Source organism: Lucilia sericata, unplaced genomic scaffold (assembly GCF_015586225.1).
Source record: "Lucilia sericata isolate MDLA Ls3-8-SP2 unplaced genomic scaffold, ASM1558622v1 Contig002217F_arrow, whole genome shotgun sequence".
NCBI lineage: Eukaryota > Metazoa > Arthropoda > Insecta > Diptera > Calliphoridae > Lucilia > Lucilia sericata.
Window position 1 is genome coordinate 25,786 of NW_023996048.1, and position 27,080 is coordinate 52,865.

Here is a 27,080-nt window from a genome sequence, read left to right on the forward strand (position 1 = left end):
GCTCATGAGAAAAACTTGATAAATTGTGTGGGTTTTTTTAAAGCCCACACAATCCACTAAATACAACACAATACAAACTAAACACATATTTTAAATAAACTACAAAATATATAGCATACTTTTAGACGTTGATAAAATATTACTCATTCAGTTTTGTAATAATTTATACAAAAAAGGTTGTGAAAATAACTAAAACTAATCAGACGTCTAGAGCTGATGTTGTTAGGTGACCATACATCAATTATATGTGATGTCAAAGTACACTTGGAAAAAAATTTGATAGTTGTGCAACTGCAGTCATCTCATTCAAATTGATTTTGTAAAATCTAATGTTCCAAGCATATTAATGCTTTATTAATGGTGTATTAAAGTTTTTTTCCATTATAGGTCTATAATAAATTATTAATAACTTTATTAGAAGCTTATGAATACTATGGTAAACGTCTAACTGTTAGTTAAACTTTCCTTTCCCTGTTTAACCAATGTTTTAATTCTAATACAACCTGTTAAAAAAAAAAATAAAATCATGTTTCTACAAATGTGTGATTGAAGTTTTGTCGGTTGATTGTTGTCTTTATTTGATTTAAATACTCGTGGCTTAATTAATGATTTGACCAGCAATAAAAGTTAAAAGAAATATTGATTGATGATGATTTTGTTCAGACAAAAAACAAAAAAAAAAAAATACATAATATTAACAAGACAAAAAAGAAGCCATATTCAAATTTATTCGTGTGGGTTTTGACTGATGCCAAAATGTCTAGAAAATAGTTTTTTTTTTCTTGAATTGTCTTGTGCTGAAACTGATACAAGAAAAAATAAAACAAAATTATAAATAAGTTTTATTATATTCAGTTTGATTTGTCCGGTTTTCATTTGAATAGCTGATATTTAGACAAGAAAGAGAGTTAAGTTAATATTCTGTATTTTTAGAAATGCATAATTAATTTTTATATTTATTTGCTTAAATTTATTATAAATTTTAAAAAAGATTTATGATTCTTTTTTTTTTTTTTTTTTTTTTTTGTTCTTGTGCAATACCAGTTTATTGCTGTTGTACTCTTGGGTACTACAATAAAGTCATCAAAAAAAAATTAACAATTAATATTCAATAGATTCAAGTTTTTTTAAAATGATATTTTTTGTAAATTACGCTTTTAATTGAACGATGTTAAAAATATGATTACTTTGGGGGAAAGTACAATAATAGTCATTTAGAATGAAAAAAAAAAGTTGGCTGAAAGTAGCAAAAAATTATACTCACTACATATTAGGGTTGTACTTTTCTAATGCAAAATTTTATGAAAAAAATAAATTTTAAGCAAATTTTCTTGGAAGAAAAATATACTCAATGCTTATTACGAGTGCAGAAACTCCATTAGTAAGAATTGGGACTTACGATCAGACTTGGTAAACTGGATTTACAGTTCGTTAGTATGGTCCATACTATCCAATGTTGGGGCAGTATACCGCACGCCGCATTGGATATTACTCTAAATCTGCACCCAATTGAGAAATATGTTGAAAGTGTGAAGGCTATGAACTTATTTAGACAGTTTGAGTCAGCTCTCGTAGGAGCAAAGCAGAATACAGAATACTGTATGAGGTAGGCCTAACAGGGATACTTAGAGTATTTCTGATCATTTGTTTGTTACCTAGGACTTCGAAGATACAGCTTCAACATTGTTAACTAGTCGAGTGGATTGGGTCCAAATATATTTTTTGAGGGATGAAATCCGGCACAGGTGACTGAGTTTATCTAATTGATAACGACTAAAAATTGTCTTATAGACGTGTCTTTCAGACGGACGATGCCAAGACACTGAAACGAGATCGCAGATGAATTAGGCAGTCATGGTTCGAATGTGGACTTTAATGGTAGAAAAATATCAGTAAAACCTCTTAATATTTAATTACTATGGACAAATGTTCCAAAATTCTAAGACTCTACTAGCCGATCCTGACACAGCTGGATAGAGGGTTCTGGGTTTCTCTTTCACAACGGTGTCTGATTGGATATAAACTCTCTACTTTAGTTAGTTAGTTAGTTAGTTAGTTAGTTAGTTAGTTAGTTAGTTAGTTAGTTAGTTAGTTAGTTAGTTAGTTAGTTAGTTAGTTAGTTAGTTAGTTAGTTAGTTAGTTAGTTAGTTAGTTAGTTAGTTAGTTAGTAGTAGTTAGTTAGTTAGTTAGTTAGTTAGTTAGTTAGTTAGTTAGTTAGTTAGTTAGTTAGTTAGTTAGTTAGTTGTTAGTTAGTTAGTTAGTTAGTAGTAGTTAGTTAGTTAGGTAGTTAGTTAGTTAGTTAGTTAGTTAGTAGTTAGTAGTTAGTTAGTTAGTTAGTTAGTTAGTTAGTTAGTTAGTTAGTTAGTTAGTTAGTAGTTAGTTAGTTAGTTTAGTTAGTTGTAGTTAGTTAGTTAGTTAGTAGTAGTTAGTTAGTTAGTTAGTTAGTTAGTTAGTTAGTAAGTTAGTTAGTTAGTTAGTTAGTTAGTTGTTAGTTAGTTAGTTAGTTAGTAGTTAGTTAGTAGTTAGTTAGTTAGTTAGTTAGTTAGTTAGTTAGTTAGTTAGTAGTTAGTTAGTTAGTTAGTTTAGTAGGTAGTTAGTTAGTAGTAGTTAGTTAGTTAGTTAGTTAGTTAGTAGTTAGTTAGTTAGTTAGTTAGTAGTTAGTTAGTTAGTTAGTTAGTTAGTTAGTTAGTTAGTTAGTTAGTTAGTTAGTTAGTTAGTTAGTTAGTTAGTTAGTTAGTAGTTAGTTAGTTAGTTAGTTAGTTAGTTAGTTAGTTAGTTAGTTAGTTAGTTAGTTAGTTAGTTAGTTAGTTAGTTAGTTAGTTAGTTAGTTAGTTAGTTAGTTAGTTAGTTAGTTAGTTAGTTAGTAGTAGTTAGTTAGTTAGTAGTTAGTAGTTAGTTAGTTAGTTAGTTAGTTAGTTAGTTAGTTAGTTAGTTAGTTAGTTAGTTAGTTAGTTAGTTAGTTAGTTAGTAGTTAGTTAGTTAGTTAGTAGTTAGTTAGTTAGTTAGTTAGTTAGTTAGTTAGTTAGTTAGTTAGTTAGTTAGTTAGTTAGTTAGTTAGTAGTTAGTTAGTAGTTAGTAGTTAGTTAGTTAGTTAGTTAGTTAGTTAGTTAGTAGTAGTTAGTAGTTAGTTAGTTAGTTAGTTAGTTAGTTAGTTAGTAGTTAGTTAGTTTAGTTAGTTAGTTAGTTAGTTAGTTAGTTAGTTAGTTAGTTAGTAGTTAGTTAGTTAGTTAGTAGTTAGTTAGTTAGTTAGGTTAGTTAGTTAGTTAGTTAGTTAGTTAGTTAGTAGTAGGTAGTTAGTTAGTAGTAGTTAGTTAGTTAGTTAGTTAGTGTTAGTAGTTAGTTAGTTAGTTAGTTAGTTAGTAGTTAGTTAGTTAGTTAGTTAGTTAGTTAGTTAGTTAGTTAGTTAGTTAGTTAGTTAGGAGTTAGTTAGTTAGTTAGTTAGTTAGTTAGTTAGTTAGTTAGTTAGTTAGTTAGTTAGTTAGTTAGTTAGTTAGTTAGTTAGTTAGTTAGTAGTTAGTAGTTAGTTAGTTAGTTAGTTAGTTAGTTAATTAGTTAGTTAGTTAGTTAGTTAGTTAGTTAGTTAGTTAGTTTAGTTAGTTAGTTAGTTAGTAGGTAGTTAGTTCGTGTTAGTATCGTTAGTTGTTGTTAGTTAGTTTAGTTAGTTTAGTTGTTAGTTCTTAGTTAGTTGTTTTGTTTTAGTTAGTTGTTAGTTTTCGTTAGTAGTTGTTGTTCGTTCGTTCGTTCGTCTGTTCGTTCGTTCGTTTTCGTTCGTTGTTCGTTAGTTGTTCGTTCGTGTTAGTTAGTTAGTTAGTTATTAGTTAGTTAGTTAGTTTAGTTAGTTTAGTAGTTGTTGGTTAGGGTTGTTCGTTTTGTTAGTTCGTTGTTAGTTCGTTGTTAGTTAGTTAGTTAGTTGTTAGTTAGTTAGTAGTTAGTTTGTTAGTTAGTTAGTTTAGTTGTTAGTTAGTCGGTTAGTTAGTTATAGTTAGTTAGTAGTTAGTTATAGTTAGTTAGTTTCAGTTTTGCTGGCTCTGTTGGAACTGTGTTTATGAATAATTCGCTATTTTTGAATAGTCAAGGTGTTACGAGAAAATCCACTGCATCTTCACTATATTCTTAATCATTTCAATGTTTTTAACTTTTTCATTCATCTACTAAATTATTCTGAATACTTCTAAATAGTGTTTCATTTATATTCACATTCAATTAATCACACTTGCTGACACAAAGTAAACAAATACAAAACGAACAAAAAATTAGCACGTTTCACTAATTTAGACATAAATACCAGTTAGGATGTGTTGTGAAATATTCGTTATTTATCATTAAATGCCCCTCTAAATTATTAAAGTAAACAACATAAATCTTTGAATAAATAAAAATTTGCTTTCTTTTTTTTAAACTAAACAATAAGTCAACAACCTATTGACCTCCAATAGTTGGACACTAGTTCCAGCATAAATATTCTTTCCCAAATATTACGTTTTTAAGTGTTATCTAATTTAAGACTTTTTATGCAAAATAAACAAATCAAGAATTTCGGAAATACTTAGTTTAGTTTCTAAAAAAAAGTCGATTTTCTTCATATAAAATTATTGAACCGGTTAAACCTATTATTGATTTATTTATATGACGTGTGAGAAAATATGTATTCTGTCGGCTTGATCAATAGTTTTAACTGTGTGATAAATGAAAATTATTTCCTCCTTTCAATTATAAAACATATGAATAGTTTTGATATTTGTATTCCTCTTAGATTTTAAGAAACTTCCACTAATATTTGTTATGAGTAATCATAGTTGGGGTATTAAATCTTAAATAAAGGCTTTGAGAATTTAGCATGACAAGATTTTCTAATTAATTACAATTTCCTCACATTTATTAATGGTTTTCAGATATATTTTATTAAATAGTTATTATCGCTATAATCAACATGTTATTATTTAATCAACAGGATTTGTTTTTTCTACAAATTAATTAAAATAAGTTATTATATTTTAATGCTCAATCATTCTGCTATTATCTGAAGATAATTGTTATAATATCATTGATCATGTGAGTCAAGTCTTAGAAAATCTGATATATGATTCGTAAGAAATCTTAATATTCAAATTAACCTTCACACTCCCAAAGCGTAAATGTTTCAGTTTTTTTTTTTTTAATTCACAATAAATCTTTGTTTTAGGGTTATGGTTAATTTCGGGATTATTTATTTTGCAAATTCCCGGAATATTTACACTTTTACACAGGAATTAAGAATTGGAAATTATTATAAGTACTAAATACAATTTTAATTGAAATAAATTTCATAAAATTTTCGTCGAATTTTGTAAAAAAAAAATCAATTACAAATGCATTACACATTACTTTTTATGGTATGGGTTTTTGTGGATTTTTAGTAAAGCCCCTTGTTATAATATTAAGCCAGTTTAATCGGAAAAAGTTATTCAAATTTGAAATTTTTCTTAAAATTAAAGAATAAATTTTTGTAAAATTTACTCTACCGATGTAAAAGTGGCCTATTGATCGCTTTCGTCATTATAACATAATAAAAAACCAATTAATCGATGCCACTTATAGACATAAACATAATTAGAAAACAAGTTAGACTGCTTCATTCGGGGTTTTAGAATTTCATATACACCCTACCCTTCACCAAAAATATATGGAGTTTATCATAATGTTTGTAACACATGGAAATGCCGGCAAATCCAAAAGGTACGATCTAAATAGCAATAACCATATTTTCTGTGATAAGGTACGTTCACACCTGTTTAGTTGAATGCGAAAAGAGGAAGAGATCTAAAAGACCATTCCAAAAAAAGGTAAAAACGAAAGAAAAGAATTTATTTTTTTTATTATTTCCACGCGATAGTACCTAGATGACTTATCTGACTCCCAATGAGCCTTTGATAGTATAAGATGTAATGAATTGATGAACATACAAAATTCCATATTGATCAATCGCTTCTTGCTATAGAGACACAAATATAGTTAGACACTACTAGGGCTTGGGGCAAGGTTGTACTTATGTCGAACTCATAAAATTTGCCCTTACCTTTCTCTGGCTGTCAAATAACACTTCTTGCTAGAAGATAAATACATATATCATTCAGAATTTGATCGGTTTTAATGGTAAAGATTCCAGGAATAATGTTCTAGAGAACCAAATATTGCACATAAACTTCATGGGAAATTGATGGTGCCTTAAATATTATACACCGATATACACAAGAATCATGGTTTTTAATATATATTCATTTATATAGACATACCTACTGGTCACTGTACGATTGGACAGATCGTATGGACTCTTAAGCTTTTATCTTCATAAAAGCTTCTTTTATGATCTAGACGTCTCAAGAATGCGTTACTTAGAAATCTACTCAAATTTGTTTTTGTTGAAACAGCTTAAACTATACTATAATCTAGTTGAAGGGTTAAGCATCAATGTCCATAAAACAATATCAACAGGATATGTCCATAAATCCATTGGACAAAGTGAAGTAGGGTTGGCTGAGCAATTAAATAAGCGGTGAGAGTAAGTGACGGCACGATCTATGTTCGATCAATCGGCATTAAGCCTGTTGCTCCAACCCGATCGTTATTGTGTCAGAACTACTCTTGTACTGCGCGACAGGTTTTCTTCCGTAGCTGCAAGGGGGCAATGGGCGACCTTCAAGTACGACATTCATGCGGTATTCTGCGACAACGGAATTGAAGACGTCTTTATAAATGTTTTTCAACGCAGCCGAATATTAGAACTGATTCAATGGATCCTATACATAACTACTTGTATTCCCTTTATATATACGGAAGTCCTTCCTGACATCCCTCGGGGGAGCATCCAACAGATTGATATTAAAGTTGGGATGACTCCTCAGTTGAATCTCAGGAGAAACTGTTAAGTTAACATTACATTATGTTCCTTGTGTGGAAGAAGCTTCGTTTCCTGGTGAAGATGATGTTTGTTTTAAGCAGCCAGTTACAGTCCTTAAGGCAGCATTTAGGCAGCTTTGAATCTTTCTCCACTGGATATCACTAATGGATGTTGAGCAGCAGAATTACCCACTGACCGACTAAGGACCTTGTTGCTACTTTGCAATTTGTGAGTGACTGTAGTGACATGAGCTGAGGAAATAAAAAAGGTGTCAAATATAATGGCTAACGACTTCGCTGGTTATAGTTGTAGGTTAAGCGCAGTTCTTTCTGTGATGAAATGAATAAAAATACCACCAAAATTCTAGAGATATAACCATCTTCAGCGGCTAATATACGATCACATTATTTACATCATAGTTTGTTATGGCAGCAGAATATCATGTACGTTGACCCTTGAATGACCTCTTATTGAGCGGCTGATTTCCCCTATCTGTCTCCTAATAAACGGCAGTTATCTAAGTCTGACATTTGTCTTAAAATGCTACCAAACTGTCCAAAAAATGTCCTTCGGTATCCGGTAAATGTCAAAATAACCCCCATTTACTACATCATCGTTTTCTAGCTGTATTAAGTTATTTCTTACTGAGGCTTCGAATAGTGGAGTGGTATCGTTGCTGGTAGATCTGCTACTACTGCGTTTCTCTCTAAAGCTCCCAAGATCCCCTCCAATACCATTGAAACCCCTACTTTAGGTGCTAACTAGGCGGTACTGATCCAATTCAAGTTAGTGTGTTTTGAACGAATGATAACAAAGCTAAAGGGACGTCCTTCGAAGTAGAACCCTTGCTAAATGTAGTTGCAAACAGAATTATGAACTTTGAAATGTCCTTGAACACCAACTACTGGAATAGAATCGTCAGAAACTGCAAGTATACATACATGCTATTAGTGCTTTTAAACCAAAAGCATAGAATCTCTAAAGCTCCCAAGATTTCTCTGAAATCTAAACCCATTTAAAGCCCTAATTCAGGTGCGGACAAGGAAGGCGGTACAGATCCAATCCAAGTTAGCGTAGCGTAGTTAGATCCATCACCAACTGGAACCAATAAAAAAAAAAATTAAAAGTTTGGTTTACTGATGGGTCCTAACAAATTGATTGTGAAACTAGAGCAGATATTTGTGGACTTTACTTCCAGAAAGCAATCTTCATCTCAATCTCTCCTCAATATTCCACGAGGAAATCTATGCCATCTTCACCTGTGCTATGGAGTGTGTGAGGATAAGGACAAGGTGTCTATAAAAATATACATAATGTCAGACAGTCATGCAGCGCTCAAGGCCTTACTATTATATAAAGTCAGATCGGGCGTCGTAATGTGTGACATTACTAAATGTGAAAACTATTTTAGAATACTAACGGGATTACTCACGGTACACTGCGATCTCAGATATTACCAATTCATCCTAGGTAACGCCATATCAAAGTTATGCAGATTTTGTGCCTGTCAGGATTAACCCTTCTGAACACATATTGTGTCACTTTCCAATATTAGGATCACGTCGAGCTATAATCTTGAGTGCTGCTTAACTAGCCCCGAAGAATATATTTAACCTCTCACCAATCAAACCCGTTATTTTCATGTGTGAATTGAACCTAGTATGGTAAACTTACGGGCTGCACAAAAGATCTGAAACAAAGTCGAAGTACTTAAAGCTCTTTCTAATCTAATCAAATCGAGAGTAGCTTCAACAGATTATAATAAAGCTAAAGGACAAACGGAACGATAAACTTTGATATTTCCCTGGTGTAGGGTAAAGAAATCTAGAAATACTAAAACAATAACTAACACTTAAGTGGCAAATAATTCGAATCATAATTTAATTCCAACATGATATTTGATGATATTTAAATGAACATGCTTCCTCTGCTTAAATCAACTAATGACAGCAGCAACAAAAACATTAATACGCTTTAAGAGTCGTCTTAAAGTCATAACAAGACAAGTTAAAGTGAAATTGACACGCTAAAAGAATATTAATTTAGCAACTAACTAACTAACTTACTGACTAACTTCTACGCCAACTAACTAACAAATATTGCATAATTAATAATAGATTCAATTCTAGATATGTATAAATAAAATAATACTTATAATAAAATATATACATAAATATTTAAATATAAATAATATTATACAAAAAAAAAAGATTAACGAGTATTCACTCTCTCTATAGTTTTAAGAACAAGTTCTTTCCTTTGTTTTATCGGGATTTTAAAAGATAGACATTTGGAATCTTTAATATTGCATAGCGGATTTAAGAACAGTGATTGGCACAAAGAGTTAACATGCAGCTTCTACAGTAACAAGCTGTTTTGTGTGCTGTAATCACTCGTTCCCTGTTTGTTCTGGTTGCCGAAAACTGATCTAAACTTACAACTAAAGAAAAAAGCAATTGAGCCAGGCATGGAAAATTTAGTACATTTATATATCGAAGAATACCGCGGTATCCCCACGAAATTTTCTGTACTTTTTCTAACTTAAGACAAATAGTCGACATAGTAGTTCTATAGTATAGTCTAGTATGTACCCTTTTATTTAGTCTAGTCTATAGTCTAGTCTAAGTCTAGTCTAGTCTAGTCTATAGTCAAGTCTATAGTCTAGTCTATAGTCTAGTCTATAGTCTAGTCTATAGTCTAGTCTATAGTCTAGTCTATAGTCTAGTCTATAGTCTAGTATACTAGTCTATAGTCTAGTCTATAGTCTAGTCTATAGTCTAGTCTATAGTCTAGTCTATAGTCTAGTCTATAGTCTAGTCTATAGTCTAGTCTATAGTCTAGTCTATAGTCTAGTCTATAGTCTAGTCTATAGTCTAGTCTATAGTCTAGTCTATAGTCTAGTCTATAGTCTAGTCTATAGTCTAGTCTACAGTCTAGTCTATAGTCTAGTCTATAGTCTAGTCTATAGTCTAGTCTATAGTCTAGTCTATAGTCTAGTCTATAGTCTAGTCTATAGTCTAGTCTATAGTCTAGTCTATAGTCTAGTCTATAGTCTAGTCTAGTCTATAGTCTAGTCTAGTCTAGTCTAGTCCTAGTCTAGTCTAGTCTAGTCTAGTCTAGTCTAGTCTAGTCTAGTCTAGTCTAGTCTAGTCTAGTCTAGTCTAGTCTAGTCTAGTCTAGGCTATAGTCTAGTCTAGTCTAGTCTAGTCTAGTCTATAGTCTAGTCTAGTCTAGTCATAGTCTATAGTCTAGTCTAGTCTATAGTCTATAGTCTAGTCTATAGTCTAGTCTAGTCTAGTCTATAGTCTAGTCTAGTCTAGTCTAGTCTAGTCTAGTCTAGTCTAGTCTAGTCTATAGTCTAGTCTAGTCTATAGTCTAGTCTATAGTCTAGTCTATAGTCTAGTCTATAGTCTTGTCTATAGTCTTGTCTATAGTCTAGTCTATAGTCTAGTCTATAGTCTGGTCTATAGTCTAGTCTATAGTCTAGTCTAGTCTATAGTCTAGTCTGGTCTATAGTCTAGTCTAGTCTAGTCTAGTCTAGTCTAGTCTATAGTCTAGTCTAGTCTAATCTATAGTCTAGTCTAGTCTATAGTCTAGTCTATAGTCTAGTCTATAGTCTAGTCTATAGTCTAGTCTATAGTCTAGTCTATAGTCTAGTCTATAGTCTAGTCTATAGTCTAGTCTATAGTCTAGTCTATAGTCTAGTCTATAGTCTAGTCTATAGTCTAGTCTATAGTCTAGTCTATAGTCTAGTCTATAGTCTAGTCTATAGTCTAGTCTAGTCTAGTCTAGATCTAGTTAGTCTAGTCTATAGTCTAGTCTATAGTCTAGTCTATAGTCTAGTCTATAGTCTAGTCTATAGTCTAGGGGGGGAGTCCTATAGTCCTTAGTCTATAGTCTAGTCTATAGTCTAAGTCTATTAGTCTGTCCTATAGTCTAGTCTATAGTCTAGTCTATAGTCTAGTCTATAGTCTAGTCTATAGTCTAGTCTATAGTCTAGTCTATAGTCTAGTCTATAGTCTAGTCTATAGTCTAGTCTATATCTAGTCTATAGTCTAGTCTATAGTCTAGTCCTATAGTCTAGTCATAGTCTAGTCTATAGTCTAGTCTATAGTCTAGTCTATAGTCTAGTCTATAGTCTAGTCTATAGTCTAGTCTATAGTCTAGTCTATAGTCTAGTCTATAGTCTAGTCTATAGTCTAGTCTATAGTCTAGTCTATAGTCATAGGTCTATAGTCTATCTATAGTCTAGTCTATAGTCTAGTCTATAGTCTAGTCTATAGTCTAGTCTATAGTCTAGTCTATAGCAGTCTATAGTCCTCGATAAGTCTAGTCTATAGTCTAGTCTATAGTCTAGTCTATAGTCTAGTCTATAGTCTAGTCTATATAGTCTAGTCTATAGTCTAGTCTATAGTCTAGTCCTATAGTCTAGTCTATGTCTAGTCTATAGTCTAGTTCTATAGTCTAGTCTATAGTCTAGTCTATAGTCTAGTCTATAGTCTAGTCTATAGTCTAGTCTATAGTCTAGTCTATAGTCTAGTCTATAGTCTAGTCTAGTAGTCTAGCTATAGTCTAGTCTATAGTCTAGTCTATGTCTAGTCTATAGTCTAGTCTATAGTCTAGTCTATAGTCTAGTCTATAGTCTAGTCTATAGTCTAGTCTATAGTCTAGTAGTCTAGTAGTCTAGTCTATAGTCTAGTCTATAGTCTAGTCTATAGTCTAGGTCTATAGTCTAGTCTATAGTCTAGTCTATAGTCTAGTCTATAGTCTAGTCTATAGTCTAGTCCTATAGTCTAGTCTATAGTCTAGTCTATAGTCTAGTCTAGTATAGTCTAGTCTATAGTCTAGTCTATAGTCTAGTCTATAGTCTAGTCTATAGTCTAGTCTATAGTCTAGTCTATAGTCTAGTCTATAGTCTAGTCTATAGTTCTAGTCTATAGTCTAGTTATAGTCTAGTCTATAGTCTAGTCTATAGTCTAGTCTATAGTCTAGTCTATAGTCTAGTCTATAGTCTAGTCTATAGTCTAGTCTATAGTCTAGTATAGTCTAGTCATAGTCTAGTCTATAGTCTAGTCTATAGTCTAGTCTATAGTCTAGTCTATAGTCTAGTCTATAGTCTAGTCTATAGTCTAGTCTATAGTCTAGTCTATAGTCTAGTCTATAGTCTAGTCTATCTAGTCTATCTAGTCTATAGTCTAGTCTATAGTCTAGTCTATAGTCTAGTCTATAGTCTAGTCTATAGTCTAGTCTATAGTCTAGTCTATAGTCTAGTCTATAGTCTAGTCTATAGTCTAGTCTAGTCTATAGTCTAGTCTATAGTCTAGTCTATAGTCTAGTCTATAGTCTAGTCTATAGTCTAGTCTATAGTCTAGTCTATAGTCTAGTCTATAGTCTAGTCTTAGTCTAGTCTAGTCTATAGTCTAGTCTATAGTCTAGTCTATAGTCTAGTCTATAGTCTAGTCTATAGTCTAGTCTATAGTCTAGTCTATAGTCTAGTCTATAGTCTAGTCTATAGTATAGTCTATAGTCTAGTCTATAGTCTAGTCTATAGTCTAGTCTATAGTCTAGTCTATAGTCTAGTCTATAGTCTAGTCTATAGTCTAGTCTATAGTCTAGTCTATAGTCTAGTCTATAGTCTAGTCTATAGTCTAGTCTATAGTCTAGTCTATAGTCTAGTCTATAGTCTAGTCTATAGTCTAGTCTATAGTCTAGTCTATAGTCTAGTCTAAAGTCTAGTCTATAGTCTAGTCTAGTCTATAGTCTAGTCTATAGTCTAGTCTATAGTCTAGTCTATAGTCTAGTCTATAGTCTAGTCTATAGTCTTGTCTAGTCTATAGTTTTGTCTAGTTTATAATCTTGTCTAGTCTAGCTGAAAATTAGTTTAGTATTTAAAAGCTTAAAAAAAGTACTAATTTTGTTATAAGAAATAAATTTAATTTTTCCATGCCTGTATTGAGTTAAAGTTTATGAGTGAGTGTGTGTAAGAGAGAGTTTATTGTTCTTTATTTAATTATAAAAATTTAAATTTTAGCATTTTAAAATCATAATTTTTTTTCTATACACACACTTTTTTATTTGTTTTATTTTTAAAAATTCAGCAACAACAAAAAAAATAAATGACTTAAAACTTGTTCTAAATTTTATATTTTATTTTAACACACAAAACCGAGAAAGAAAGACTTTAAGAAAAAAAAAAAAAAATAATAAAATTATTGCCAATAACTAAGAGAAAAATTATTGTCTTTTGGGCTTGGCCGTTAAACTTTTAGCTTGACTACTATCATTCGGTATCGGTAAACGGTTGTCGGCGGTTAACATTTGTTTTAAACTTCTTAGCCTTTCGAAAAATAAAAATTTTAAATTAATTTAAATAAATCGAAGAATAAGAAAAAAAAGTTTAAAAAGATTTGTTCAATTCATATAAAATAAAACGCTTGACAAAAAATCCTAAGCCGAAAGTTTTTTTTATTATTAATTAAAAACCACAAAAATTTAAATTTCAAATTTAAAACAAAAAAATTTTATTTAAAACTTAACACACAAAATGAACTTTCCATTAATACAACAAGTGTCAGTTAAACGGAAAATGTTAATTTTATTAGTTTTATTTGCGAACATTTTGAATTGTTTGTGTCAGCAGTATTCGTGGTGTGATCCTCAGTTGTGTGGCGGTTCAAAAACAGTTCGACACATTGCCTGTCGGAATAATGGTGTAAGGTTTTTTAATTTACTAACCCCCATTTTCACAATGTCTAGTTATTTTTTAACTTTAAAATATATTGACAGTTCTCATACAAAAATTGTCCTAACTGGAAAAATAACTACCAGTTAAACGATAACTGCATTTGTGAAAATGGGGGTAAGTCATGAAATTGTGTGTCTACTAGGCGTATGAGTAATTTAATGAAATAAGAAGTTCAGTGGACTTTAACTGACGGTTATATCAGTTTACTAGATGAGGTCGTGTTGATCTAATACGATAGAGACTAAACTGGAGGAGTTACATTGGGGGCAGATGTAACAATAAATTTGTATTTTATGTTTTTTTTTACCAAAAACGATACATTTTAAAAATAAAATTGAAAGTAGAAAAAAAATTTTAAATTACATTTTTTTTTTGAATTTCAAAAATATATAAAAATCGATGTCTAAAATCATAAATTGTTCTGAAACATGTAACTTATATAGATCATTTTTTGTATAACAGTTTTTTTCAACATAAAATTTTCAGAAATTGTTTTTTATAACAGTTTTTTTGTAAAGGAAATTTTCTGTATAACAGTTTTTTCAAAACTGCAGTATATCAGTTTTTTTTCTATAAAAAACTTGTTTTATTATAACAGTTTTTCTACAGAAAATTTTCAATTTAACAGTTTTTCTAAAGAAAGGTTTTAGTAAAAGAGTTTTCTGTAGAAATGTTAAGTATTGTAATATAACAGGTTTTCTATGCAAAATTTTCAGTATAACAGTATTTCTACAGAAAATGTCCAATTTAACTGCTTTTTTTTCTAGAAATTGTTTTGTATAACAGTTTTCTGCAGTAGGTTTTTAGTAAAACAGATTTCTTATAGAACATTTTTTATTATAACAGTTTTTTCAGTAGAAAAATTGAAGTATACAATTTTTTTCTATAGAAAATTTTCAGTATAACAGTTTTTTCTATGAAAATATTTTAGTATAATAGTTTTTCTATAAAAAAAAATAAAATTTAACAGTTTTTTTCTTCAGAAATGGTTTTGTATAACAGTTTTCTGTAGTAAATTTTCATTATACCCGTTATTTGTACAACAGTTTATAGTATAACAGTTTTTTCTACAGAAAAAACTCAGTACAATAGTTCTTTCTATGCAATTTTGACTATTAAAAAATTAGTATATCAGTTTAACAGAAATTTTTCAAAATAACTGTTTTTTCATCCTTTTATAACAGTTTTCTGTCGTAAGTTTTCATAAACAATTTTTTTCTTTACAACATTTTTCTATAGAATAGTTTAGCATAGTTTAGTTTTTTCTACATAAAAATTGCAGTATAACAGTTTTTTTATGCAAAGTTTTCAGTATAACAGTTTTTTTATGTAGAAAATATTTAATATAACAGTTATTCTACAGAAAATTTTGAATATAAAAGTTTTTTTCTTCAGAAATGGTTTTGTATAACAGTTTTCTATAGTATGTTTCCAGTATAATATTTTTTCTATACAACATTTTTCGTATAATAGTTTCTTCTACAGAAAAATTTTAGTCTTAAATCTTTTTCTATAGAAAATTTTTATTACAAAAATATTTTCTAGGCGAAATTTTCAGTACAACAATTTTTCCTATAGAAAAAATTTTGTATGACAGTTTTTTTATAGAAACTGTTAACAATTTAACAGTTTTTTCTTCAGAAATAGTTTTGTATAACAGTTTACTGTAGTAAATTTTCAGTATAAAAGTTTTTTTTATACAAAATTTTTTAGTATAACAGTTTATTCTACATAAACTTTGCAGCATAACAGTTTTTTTATAAAAATTTTTCTGTATAACAGTTTTTTCTATAGAAAAACTTTAGTATAACAGTTTAAATTTAATATTTTTTTCTTCTAAAATGCTTTTGTATAACATTTTTCTATAGTAAGTTTTCAGTACAAACGTTTTTCCTATATAAAATTTTTAGTAAACCAGTTTTTTCTGTACAAAATTTGTAGTATAACAGTTTTTTTCTATAGAAAATTTTAATTATAACTGTTTTTTTTTTTTTTTTTGTAGAAAAATTTTCAATTTAACAGTTTTTTCTTCTAAAATGGTTCTGTATAAACAGTCTTCTAAAGTTAATTTTTAGTATAAGAGTTTTACTATAAAAAATTATTTTAGTATAACAGTTTTTTCTACAGAAATATCGTAGCATAACATTGTTTTCTATAAAAATGTTTACTACACCCTTTTTTTCTATGGAAAACTTTGGTATAACATTTTGTTCTATGCAAAATGTTCAGTATAACAGTTTTTCTATAGAAAAAAAATGTGTATAACAGTACTTTCTATATAAAACTGTTAAGTAAAATTGTTATAGAAAAATTTCTATATAACATTTTTTAACTGTTAAATTTCCTATCCAATAATATATAAAACATCAACCCATTTCCATTTTCAGAACTTTCATCGTCGTTGCTATCCCGATGCCAGCGATGTTGATATATCAAAATTCAAACATGTTTTCGTCAATGAACACAATAAACGCAGAAATTTAATTGCATCGGGTCAATTACCCGGTTATTATCCAGCAGCTAGAATGGCCACAATGGTGAGTGTTGCTTTTAAAATAATAAATAAAAATCGTGTTAAAATAAAATTCTTTCAAAAAAGCAAAAAAAAAAAAATATAATAAAAATATAATTTAATTAAATCTCTATTTAAAGTGTTAATAATGATGTTAATAACAAGAGTTTAACAACCATTTAAACAAATAAATATATGAAAACAATAACAAAAAGTTGTTTTAAACAAATATTAAAATAATAAAAACAAAACAAAGTATTGACAGCAGCAGCAACAAAAATCAATAAAATTTATGCAAATAAAACAAAAGAAACAAGTCTTATACACGAACAAACTGTTTGTTTAGAAATTAGAAAAAAAAAGAGTTTAGAAAAAAGTTAATAAAACAAATCAATATTAACAATATAACGATGTTCAGTGAATATAACACACACGCAGCACAGTGGTTTCATTTAAATAAACAAAGCTTAACAAAAATAAATAATTATTATTAAAACCCAATAAACCAAACCACCATAAGATGGCAGAAACATGTTGAAATTTATACAGGACAACATATTTTTAAGCCAAAGTATAATTTTCTAAAGTATTGGAAGTATTGGCCTTAGAATTGGAAGTATTGGCCTTAGAATTTATCCTTCATATCAGGTTTTCCAGTTAATGTGACCTCAAGATTGGTCATATTTAAGACGCTTTAAGACGCGAAGACACCCATATTTATAAACTTTGTTATGCTAACTGAAAGCCTAATCTCTCGACTTTAAAATAAAGCTCAGTTATATTTTCCTCCTTCTTCGAGATACATATCTTAACCTAAACTTTGATCTCTGAGTGTAGAATTTTTAAATTTTTATGAGCGATTGTTTAGTTAGTTAGTTAGTTAGTTAGTTAGTTAGTTAGTTAGTTAGTTAGTTAGTTAGTTAGTTAGTTAGTTAGTTAGTTAGTTAGTTAGTTAGTTAGTTAGTTAGTTAGTTAGTTAGTTAGTTAGTAGTAGTTAGTTAGTTAGTAGTTAGTTAGTTAGTTAGTTAGTTAGTTAGTTAGTTAGTTAGTTAGTTAGTTAGTTAGTTAGTTAGTTAGTTAGTTAGTAGTTAGTTAGTTAGTTAGTTAGTTAGTTAGTTAGTTAGTTAGTTAGTTAGTTAGTTAGTTAGTTAGTAGTTAGTTAGTTAGTTAGTTAGTTAGTTAGTTAGTTAAGTTAGTTAGTTAGTTAGTTAGTTAGTTAGTTAGTTAGTTAGTTAGTTAGTTAGTTAGTTAGTTAGTTAGTTAGTTAGTTAGTTAGTTAGTTAGTTAGTTAGTTAGTTAGTTAGTTAGTTAGTTAGTTAGTTAGTTAGTAGTAGTTAGTTAGTTAGTTAGTTAGTTAGTTAGTTAGTAGTTAGTTAGTTAGTTAGTTAGTTAGTTAGTTAGTTAGGTAGTTAGTAGTTAGTTAGTTAGTAGTTAGTTAGTTAGTTAGTTAGTTAGTAGTTAGTTAGTTAGTAGTTAGTTAGTAGTTAGTTAGTTAGTTAGTTAGTTAGTTAGTTAGTTAGTTAGTTAGTTAGTTAGTTAGTTAGTTAGTTAGTTAGTTAGTTAGTAGTTTAGTTAGTTAGTTAGTTAGTTAGTTAGTAGTTAGTTAGTTAGTTAGTTAGTTAGTTAGTTAGTTAGTTAGTTAGTTAGTTAGTAGTTAGTTAGTTAGTTAGTTAGTTAGTTAGTTAGTTAGTTAGTTAGTTAGTTAGTTAGTTAGTTAGTTAGTTAGTTAGTTAGTTAGTTAGTAGTTAGTTAGTTAGTTAGTTAGTTAGTTAGTTAGTTAGTTAGTTAGTTAGTTAGTTAGTTAGTTAGTTAGTTAGTTAGTTAGTTAGTTAGTTAGTTAGTTAGTTAGTTAGTTAGTTAGTTAGTTAGTTAGTAGTAGTTAGTTAGTTATGTAGTTAGTTAGTTAGTTAGTTAGTTAGTTAGTTAGTTAGTTAGTTAGTTAGTTAGTTAGTTAGTTAGTTAGTTAGTTAGTTAGTTAGTTAGTAGTTAGTTAGTTAGTTAGTTAGTTAGTTAGTTAGTTAGTTAGTTAGTTAGTTAGTTAGTTAGTTAGTTAGTTAGTTAGTTAGTTAGTTAGTTAGTTAGTAGTTAGTTAGTTAGTTAGTAGTTAGTTAGTAGTTAGTTAGTTAGTTAGTTAGTTAGTTAGTTAGTTAGTTAGTTAGTTAGTTAGTTAGTTAGTTAGTTAGTTAGTTAGTTAGTTAGTTAGTTAGTTAGTAGTTAGTTAGTTAGTTAGTTAGTAGTTAGTTAGTTAGTTAGTTAGTTAGTTAGTTAGTTAGTTAGTTAGTTAGTTAGTTAGTTAGTTAGTTAGTTAGTTAGTTAGTTAGTTAGTAGTTAGTTAGTTAGTTAGTTAGTTAGTTAGTTAGTTAGTTAGTTAGTTAGTTAGTTAGTTAGTTAGTTAGTTAGTTAGTAGTTAGTTAGTTAGTTAGTTAGTTAGTTAGTTAGTTAGTTAGTTAGTTAGTTAGTTAGTAGTTAGTTAGTTAGTTAGTTAGTAGTTAGTTAGTTAGTTAGTTAGTTAGTTAGTTAGTTAGTTAGTTAGTTAGTTAGTTAGTTAGTTAGTTAGTTAGTTAGTTAGTTAGTTAGTTAGTTAGTTAGTTAGTTAGTTAGTTAGTTAGTTAGTTAGTAGTTAGTTAGTTAGTTAGTTAGTTAGTTAGTTAGTTAGTTAGTTAGTTAGTTAGTTAGTTAGTTAGTTAGTTAGTAGTTAGTTAGTAGTTAGTTAGTTAGTTAGTTAGTTAGTTAGTTAGTTAGTTAGTTAGTTAGTTAGTTAGTTAGTAGTTAGTTAGTTAGTTAGTTAGTAGTTAGTTAGTAGTTAGTTAGTTAGTTAGTTAGTTAGTTAGTAGTTAGTTAGTTAGTTAGTTAGTAGTTAGTTAGTTAGTTAGTTAGTTAGTTAGTTAGTTAGTTAGTTAGTTAGTTAGTTAGTTAGTTAGTTAGTTAGTTAGTTAGTTAGTTAGTTAGTTAGTTAGTTAGTTAGTTAGTTAGTTAGTTAGTTAGTTAGTTAGTTAGTTAGTTAGTTAGTTAGTTAGTTAGTTAGTAGTTAGTAGTTAGTTAGTTAGTTAGTTAGTTAGTTAGTTAGTTAGTTAGTTAGTTAGTTAGTTAGTTAGTTAGTTAGTTAGTTAGTTAGTTAGTTAGTTAGTTAGTTAGTTAGTTAGTTAGTTAGTTAGTTAGTAGTTAGTTAGTTAGTTAGTTAGTTAGTTAGTTAGTTAGTTAGTTAGTTAGTAGTTAGTTAGTTAGTTAGTTAGTTAGTTAGTTAGTTAGTTAGTTAGTTAGTTAGTTAGTTAGTTAGTTAGTTAGTTAGTTAGTTAGTTAGTTAGTTAGTTAGTTAGTTAGTTAGTTAGTTAGTTAGTTAGTTAGTTAGTTAGTTAGTTAGTTAGTTAGTTAGTTAGTTAGTTAGTTAGTAGTTAGTTAGTTAGTTAGTTAGTTAGTTAGTTAGTTAGTTAGTTAGTTAGTTAGTTAGTTAGTTAGTTAGTTAGTTAGTTAGTTAGTTAGTTAGTTAGTTAGTTAGTTAGTTAGTTAGTTAGTTAGTTAGTTAGTTAGTTAGTTAGTTAGTTAGTTAGTTAGTTAGTTAGTTAGTTAGTTAGTTAGTTAGTTAGTTAGTTAGTTAGTTAGTTAGTAGTTAGTTAGTTAGTTAGTTAGTTAGTTAGTTAGTTAGTTAGTTAGTTAGTTAGTTAGTTAGTTAGTTAGTTAGTAGTTAGTTAGTTAGTTAGTTAGTTAGTTAGTTAGTTAGTTAGTTAGTTAGTTAGTTAGTTAGTTAGTAGTTAGTTAGTTAGTTAGTTAGTTAGTTCGTTAGTTAGTTAGTTAGTTAGTTAGTTAGTTAGTTAGTTAGTTAGTTAGTAGTTAGTTAGTTAGTAGTTAGTTAGTTAGTTAGTTAGTTAGTTAGTTAGTTAGTTAGTTAGTTAGTTAGTTAGTTAGTTAGTAGTTAGTTAGTAGTTAGTTAGTTAGTTAGTTAGTTAGTTAGTTAGTTAGTTAGTTAGTTAGTTAGTTAGTTAGTTAGTTAGTTAGTTAGTTAGTTAGTTAGTTAGTTAGTTAGTTAGTTAGTTAGTTAGTTAGTTAGTTAGTAGTTAGTTAGTTAGTTAGTTAGTTAGTTAGTTAGTTAGTTAGTTAGTAGTTACAAAATTGCCTACGTTTTCCGCTCCTTTAAGAAAGTCCCTTGTAGGAGTAGGACCGATTACCCCCGGACTGTCAAAATTCTATATTTTGATGAGTATATTTGGTTTAGCTATTGTATTGTTTATTGGGTATAAATATCTATAAAAAGAATCACACACAAAAACCGCAAAAGTTTTAGAACTAGTTCTAAAGAAATATTATAAATAACCAAAGATTATATTAAAGAAATTTTTTAATGTCGTTAAAGTTCAAAACCATTAATATAAGATTAAAATATAAAACAATGAGTTGCTTAAAAGGATTAATATTAATTTAATGTCGATATATTATACTTTATATAAAAACTGTAATTTGTTTAACAGAACATTTAAAAAGAAATCATTATATTGCAAAATATGTATAGTACATAAGTAGACCGTTCCTAACAATGATAATGTAGAATCGTAAATTTTAAATAAACCAGTAACAAAGTGTAGGTGCAGAACCGTTTTATAGAATGAGCGTCTACTGCATAAGGCTTCAAAACTACTAGTTCAAAAGCTAAAAATCTATTCAAGATCTTGAATAAACGCAACACGTGCCCGCTTTAGGTCTTTGGCTTACTTTTTGTTAAGAAATCGTTGGCTATTTCAGGCACCTCTGCTAAATGTGTATATTTATCATTCTCTTTCAATAGATCATAAATCAAATATTAAATTAAAATGTAAAATTTTAAAATAAATTATTATTAAAGTGTTTGTTTTCTTATAAAACATCTTAATACAATCCATAAATTAGCCAATAACAAGAGAGAGACATGCAAATTCCGGTTACGACAAGCTGAAACAAAAAACTCGATGAAAGAAAGTGTTTCCATGTTCAAAATCTTTCAATGAAATTATTATATATAAACCAGTTGTCACTGTTTAATAAAAAAAGTTCTATTGTCTAGGAAACAAGTCTACCGAAATCTATTCATTGGGACAATTTCAATATTAAGATGATCTAAGAGTTTTAAACAATTAAAAAACTCTGTTGACAGTTTTGAAAGCAGTTTCTAATTCAAAAGAAATTTACTATAAAATGTTTGTTCAGTTCATAAGCTACTAGTGTAGGATTTGTACAATATTCACTTAATTTTCAAAATAGAAGTAATGCATTACTGAAAAAACTAACAATTATTATAAAGTCATAACATAATAATTGTTAATAATTCTAAAATATTACCATCATTTGTAAACATTTTATTTGACTATAATTGATGTAATGTAATTTTTATTGCATCACACTGATGACATCGCAATAATAGATTTAATAACTTTAATTAATCTCTTATTCAGTGAACAGCCACACCTTTATGTATTTAAAGATTTTTTTGCATCTCTTCTATAAATACATACTTATAGCACGAGATTTATTTAAGTACGGTTCTAAGGAAACGGATGTAATAAAAAACATCACAGTTATTTTACCTTTTTTTATTAAATCTTTAACTGACACTTGACTTATAACATAATGATTATTTTAGTTAGTTAGCGTTAGCAATTAAACATAAATTAAAGATTAAGACAAGCATGAACTTTTAAAAAATGTTAATTATTCAACTAATTGTTATTAACTTGATGAAGAAGATCTTTGGGTGTTTATTTTATATCAGTGACAGTTACGTGGTGAATAAACACGAGGCAATTGTGGATATACTGAGAGAAAATTGTGGTTGAATTTTTCAAATTTACACGAGCTATGAATATAGACTAGACTATAGACTAGACTATAGACTAGACTATAGACTAGACTATAGACTAGACTATAGACTAGACTATAGACTAGACTATAGACTAGACTATAGACTAGACTATAGACTAGACTATAGACTAGACTATAGACTAGACTATAGACTAGACTATAGACTAGACTATAGACTAGACTATAGACTAGACTATAGACTAGACTATAGACTAGACTATAGACTAGACTAGACTATAGACAAGACTATAGACTAGACTATAGACTAGACTATAGACTAGACTATAGACAAGACTATAGACTAGACTATAGACAAGACTATAGACTAGACTATAGACTAGACTATAGACTAGACTATAGACTAGACTATAGACTAGACTATAGACTAGACTATAGACTAGACTATAGACAAGACTATAGACTAGACTATAGACTAGACTATAGACAAGACTATAGACTGACTATAGACTAGACTATAGACTAGACTATAGACTAGACTATAGACTAGACTATAGACTAGACTATAGACTAGACTATAGACTAGACTATAGACTAGACTATAGACTAGACTATAGACTAGACTATAGACTAGACTATAGACTAGACTATAGACTAGACTATAGACTAGACTATAGACTAGACTATAGACTAGACTATAGACTAGACTATAGACTAGACTATAGACTAGACTATAGACTAGACTATAGACTAGACTATAGACTAGACTATAGACTAGACTATAGACTAGACTATAGACTAGACTATAGACTAGACTATAGACTAGACTATAGACTAGACTATAGACTAGACTATAGACTAGACTATAGACTAGACTATAGACTAGACTAGACGTAGACTAGACTATAGACTAAACTATAGACTAGACTATAGACTAGACTATAGACTAGACTATAGACTAGACTATAGACTAGACTATAGACTAGACTATAGACTAGACTATAGACTAGACTATAGACTAGACTATAGACTAGACTATAGACTAGACTATAGACTAGACTATAGACTGGACTATAGACTAGACCATAGACTAGACTATAGACTAGACTATAGACTAGACTACAGACTAGACTATAGACTAGACTATGCTATAGACTAGACTATTGACTAGTCTATAGACCAGACTATAGACTAGGCTATAGATTAGACTATAGACTAGACTATAGACTAGACTATAGACTAGACTACAGACTAGACTATAGACTAGACTATAGACTAGACTATACACTAGACTATAGACTAGACTATACACTAGACTATAGACTAGACTATAGACTAGACTATAGACTAGACTATAGACTAGACTATAGACTAGACTAGACTATAGACTAGACTATAGACTAGACTATAGACTAGACTATAGACTAGACTATAGACTAGACTATAGACTAGACTATAGACTAGACTATAGACTAGACTATAGACTAGACTATAGACTAGACTATAGAACTAGACTATAGACTAGACTATAGACTAGACTATAGACTAGACTATAGACTAGACTATAGACTAGACTATAGACTAGACTATAGACTAGACTATAGACTAGACTATAGACTAGACTATAGACTAGACTATAGACTAGACTATAGACTAGACTATAGACTAGACTATAGACTAGACTATAGACTAGACTATAGACTAGACTATAGACTAGACTATAGACTAGACTATAGACTAGACTATAGACTAGACTATAGACTAGACTATAGACTAGACTATAGACTAGACTATAGACTAGACTATAGACTAGACTATAGACTAGACTATAGACTAGACTATAGACTAGACTATAGACTAGACTATAGACTAGACTAGACTAGACTATAGACTAGACTATAGACTAGACTATAGACTAGACTATAGACTAGACTATAGACTAGACTATAGACTAGACTATAGACTAGACTATAGACTAGACTATAGACTAGACTATAGACTAGACTATAGACTAGACTATAGACTAGACTATAGACTAGACTATAGACTAGACTATAGACTAGACTATAGACTAGACTATAGACTAGACTATAGACTAGACTATAGACTAGACTATAGACTAGACTATAGACTAGACTATAGACTAGACTATAGACTAGACTATAGACTAGACTATAGACTAGACTATAGACTAGACTATAGACTAGACTATAGACTAGACTATAGACTAGACTTTAGACTAGACTATAGACTAGACTATAGACTAGACTATAGACTAGACTATAGACTAGACTATAGACTAGACTATAGACTAGACTATAGACTAGACTATAGACTAGACTATGCTATAGACTAGACTATTGACTAGTCTATAGACTAGACTATAGACTAGGCTATAGATTAGACTATAGACTAGACTATAGACTAAGCTATAGACTAGGCTATAGACTAGACTATAGACTAGTCTATAGACTAGGCAATAGATTAGACTATAGACTAGACTAGACTAGACTAGACTAGACTAGACTAGACTAGACTAGACTAGACTAGACTAGACTAGACTATAGACTAGACTAAATATTGAGGTCATATATGTGAACCTAAAAATTAGGACCAACACCTGAGTTCATCTTTGAACCATCTGTATGGTTAGGTTCGTGAGATGAATGAGTTATCACCTAATGTTCAGAAACTCAGTTTCGTTGACGTAGTTCTTAAGAATTTTACAATTAGGGTTTGTGTTAAAACAGGGATCCCGAAGATTTCGGGCATACAGTCGAATGTCGTTAAATGGATTTTTCATAAAAATCCAGCTGATATTTTGTTTCATTATATTATTTTAGAGTTTTATCTAAAAAAATTAACCTATATTGTCCATTTTTAACTCTTAATAATATTGAAAAATTTTGCAATTTATAAACGACATAAATAAGGAGCCTATTGACTGTGTAATATAATTTTAAACTCGATTCTTTATGTACTTATCCCTAAACTGCAAAAATAATATAAGTTCTTTTTCACTTCTCACAGGTTTGGGATGATGAATTACAATATTTAGCCGGTCTTAATGTACGCACCTGTAAATTGGATCATGATGATTGTAATCACACCTACAGATTCCACAATACCGGACAAAATTTATGCGGCATCTCCAGATTGAAGTCACGCTACGTAAATGTAACAAATCTTATAGATGAAACCATAACTTTATGGTTTGACACCGAATACGATTTGATTGATAGTTCTTTTGTCGACTCCTTTAAGGTTACCAGGAATTTGTAAGTTAAGAAATTTATTTTAAAAAATATACATATGATCAGAATTTATTTTTATCTTCTATAACAGTGAAGCTTATGGTCATTTTGCTGAAATGATTGTTGATCGTATTGCCCGCGTGGGCTGCGCCATAATGCGTTTTACCCGACCCGATTACCCACACTTGTATGTCTATAATGTGGTGTGCAACTACTCATCGGTGTATGCTCTGGGTGCTCCCCTTTATAAAACTGGTTATCCCGGTAGCGGTTGTAAGACTGGTAGAAATCCACGTTTCCCGGCATTGTGTTCAGAACGCGAAGATTTTGATCCTAATTATTGAGATTTTATATTTAGTATAAAATGAATAATGTGTATCTGTGAATTTATTACTTTTTTTTAATGTTTAAGGATTTTTTTGTTGATTTATACAACAATTTAGTGTAAATAGTTGTAAAAGTAATTTAGAATTAAGAAAAAACAAAACTGTATATGATTTCGTATAAAAAAAGAGATTAAAAAATTTTTAAATTTATTTTTTAAATGTTCTCATGGTTTATTATTGTTATTAGGGAAGGGAAATGAAAAAAAAAAACTTGGGCGAAATTGTATAAGCTGGCAGATGTTCGAAGGACCCTAACTAAGAAAGGACTTGGTCAAATCTGGTATGCAGTATACTTCTAAGGGGAATTTCTTGTGTAAAGGGTCTGATGAGGCTCTGAATACGGCCTTAAGCTTGGCTCAACTGAGAGGCCTTTATACAATTAGTGATTAGACCCATTCTAATGTGGTGGACTTCTTTAGACGTAAAGTGAATATCAAACTACTATAGAGAGCATACATGCTGCTTGCGCAAATGTGTCATGCTAGATTTTCCACCCATATATGAGGCGACACTAACTGTCCAAAGTTTAGACAAATTGACCAATTACAGCTATAAAACGGTATATAAGCGTCATCAATGCATAATGGACACATTAGAAGGCTACACAAACACTGGACGTGCCCGATCGCATACACAGAATAGGTCGGGGAACTTTGAAATACTGATGAGATATAAAATGTCAGCGGAAAGCGGAAAATTAGAGCAAATAGCTGTAGGTATCCGTTGCCACACGGAGCACCTAAACTGGGAGTCAATATAGTGAAGACCCTGAAACCGAAATATAATACTAACTTCCAGGCAGAAGTCCGAGCAAAAAGGGAATGTGTAAATTGGATTAGAATAAACATATAGCACCAACAGGGGTTAACATATGTACCGACAGCCAGAAGCAAATTACCTTCTACGATATCAGGTGATATCTAAGGTTAAATCTAAGACCATATTGTATTGTACGAAAGTTTTAACTGAATACCAGGCCATTCGGCAGCAGTTAGCAACAAAGAGCGCAAAACCATTCGACGTAATGAGGGCCAAATTAAAGGGTAGAACCACAAAGATCCTATGCTGTAATCTTAACGAGATCAGGACACACATGATTACGGGGACAACTATACAAAATTATACGTGCGAATTCAAATGAATGTAGACTATATGGTAAAACTATGGAGCAATTTCTTTGTCATTGTCAGGATTTCGTCGAAATTATATCCAAATATCTTGAGAGTTATATTATTCTGGCTATAACATCTCCCACTGATGGAAAAATTCTTAGGATTTACGTCCAGGATACTGAGTTTCTGAACATCGAACGAGAATACTTTAGTTATGCGGTGCAGAGGATTTAATATTGATTCGAAGATAAAGTCAAGACCTTGCCCATCCGACAACTATTCCTTGCGATCGATGCGGAACGCCCTCACTGCAATATATTGTCAGTGTGAGCATTCCATTCGTATCTGGCCTCAAAAAATTAACGGATGTTTTGACGAGGAATCCATAAAGATAAATAAACCTCTTAGTC

General features: G+C 29.8%; 1 protein-coding gene across 1 annotated transcript; it reads left to right on the forward strand.

The window, feature by feature from the left end:
• Positions 1-13,154: 13,154 nt before the first annotated feature.
• On the forward strand, positions 13,155-25,697 carry LOC119613627 (antigen 5 like allergen Cul n 1-like). Its single transcript, XM_037969657.1, has 4 exons — positions 13,155-13,589; positions 16,010-16,159; positions 24,949-25,196; positions 25,264-25,697. The coding sequence occupies exons 1-4, from the start codon at positions 13,422-13,424 to the stop codon at positions 25,514-25,516; spliced, it is 819 nt and encodes a 272-aa protein (XP_037825585.1). The 5' UTR covers positions 13,155-13,421; the 3' UTR covers positions 25,517-25,697.
• The last annotated feature ends 1,383 nt before the right edge of the window (positions 25,698-27,080 follow it).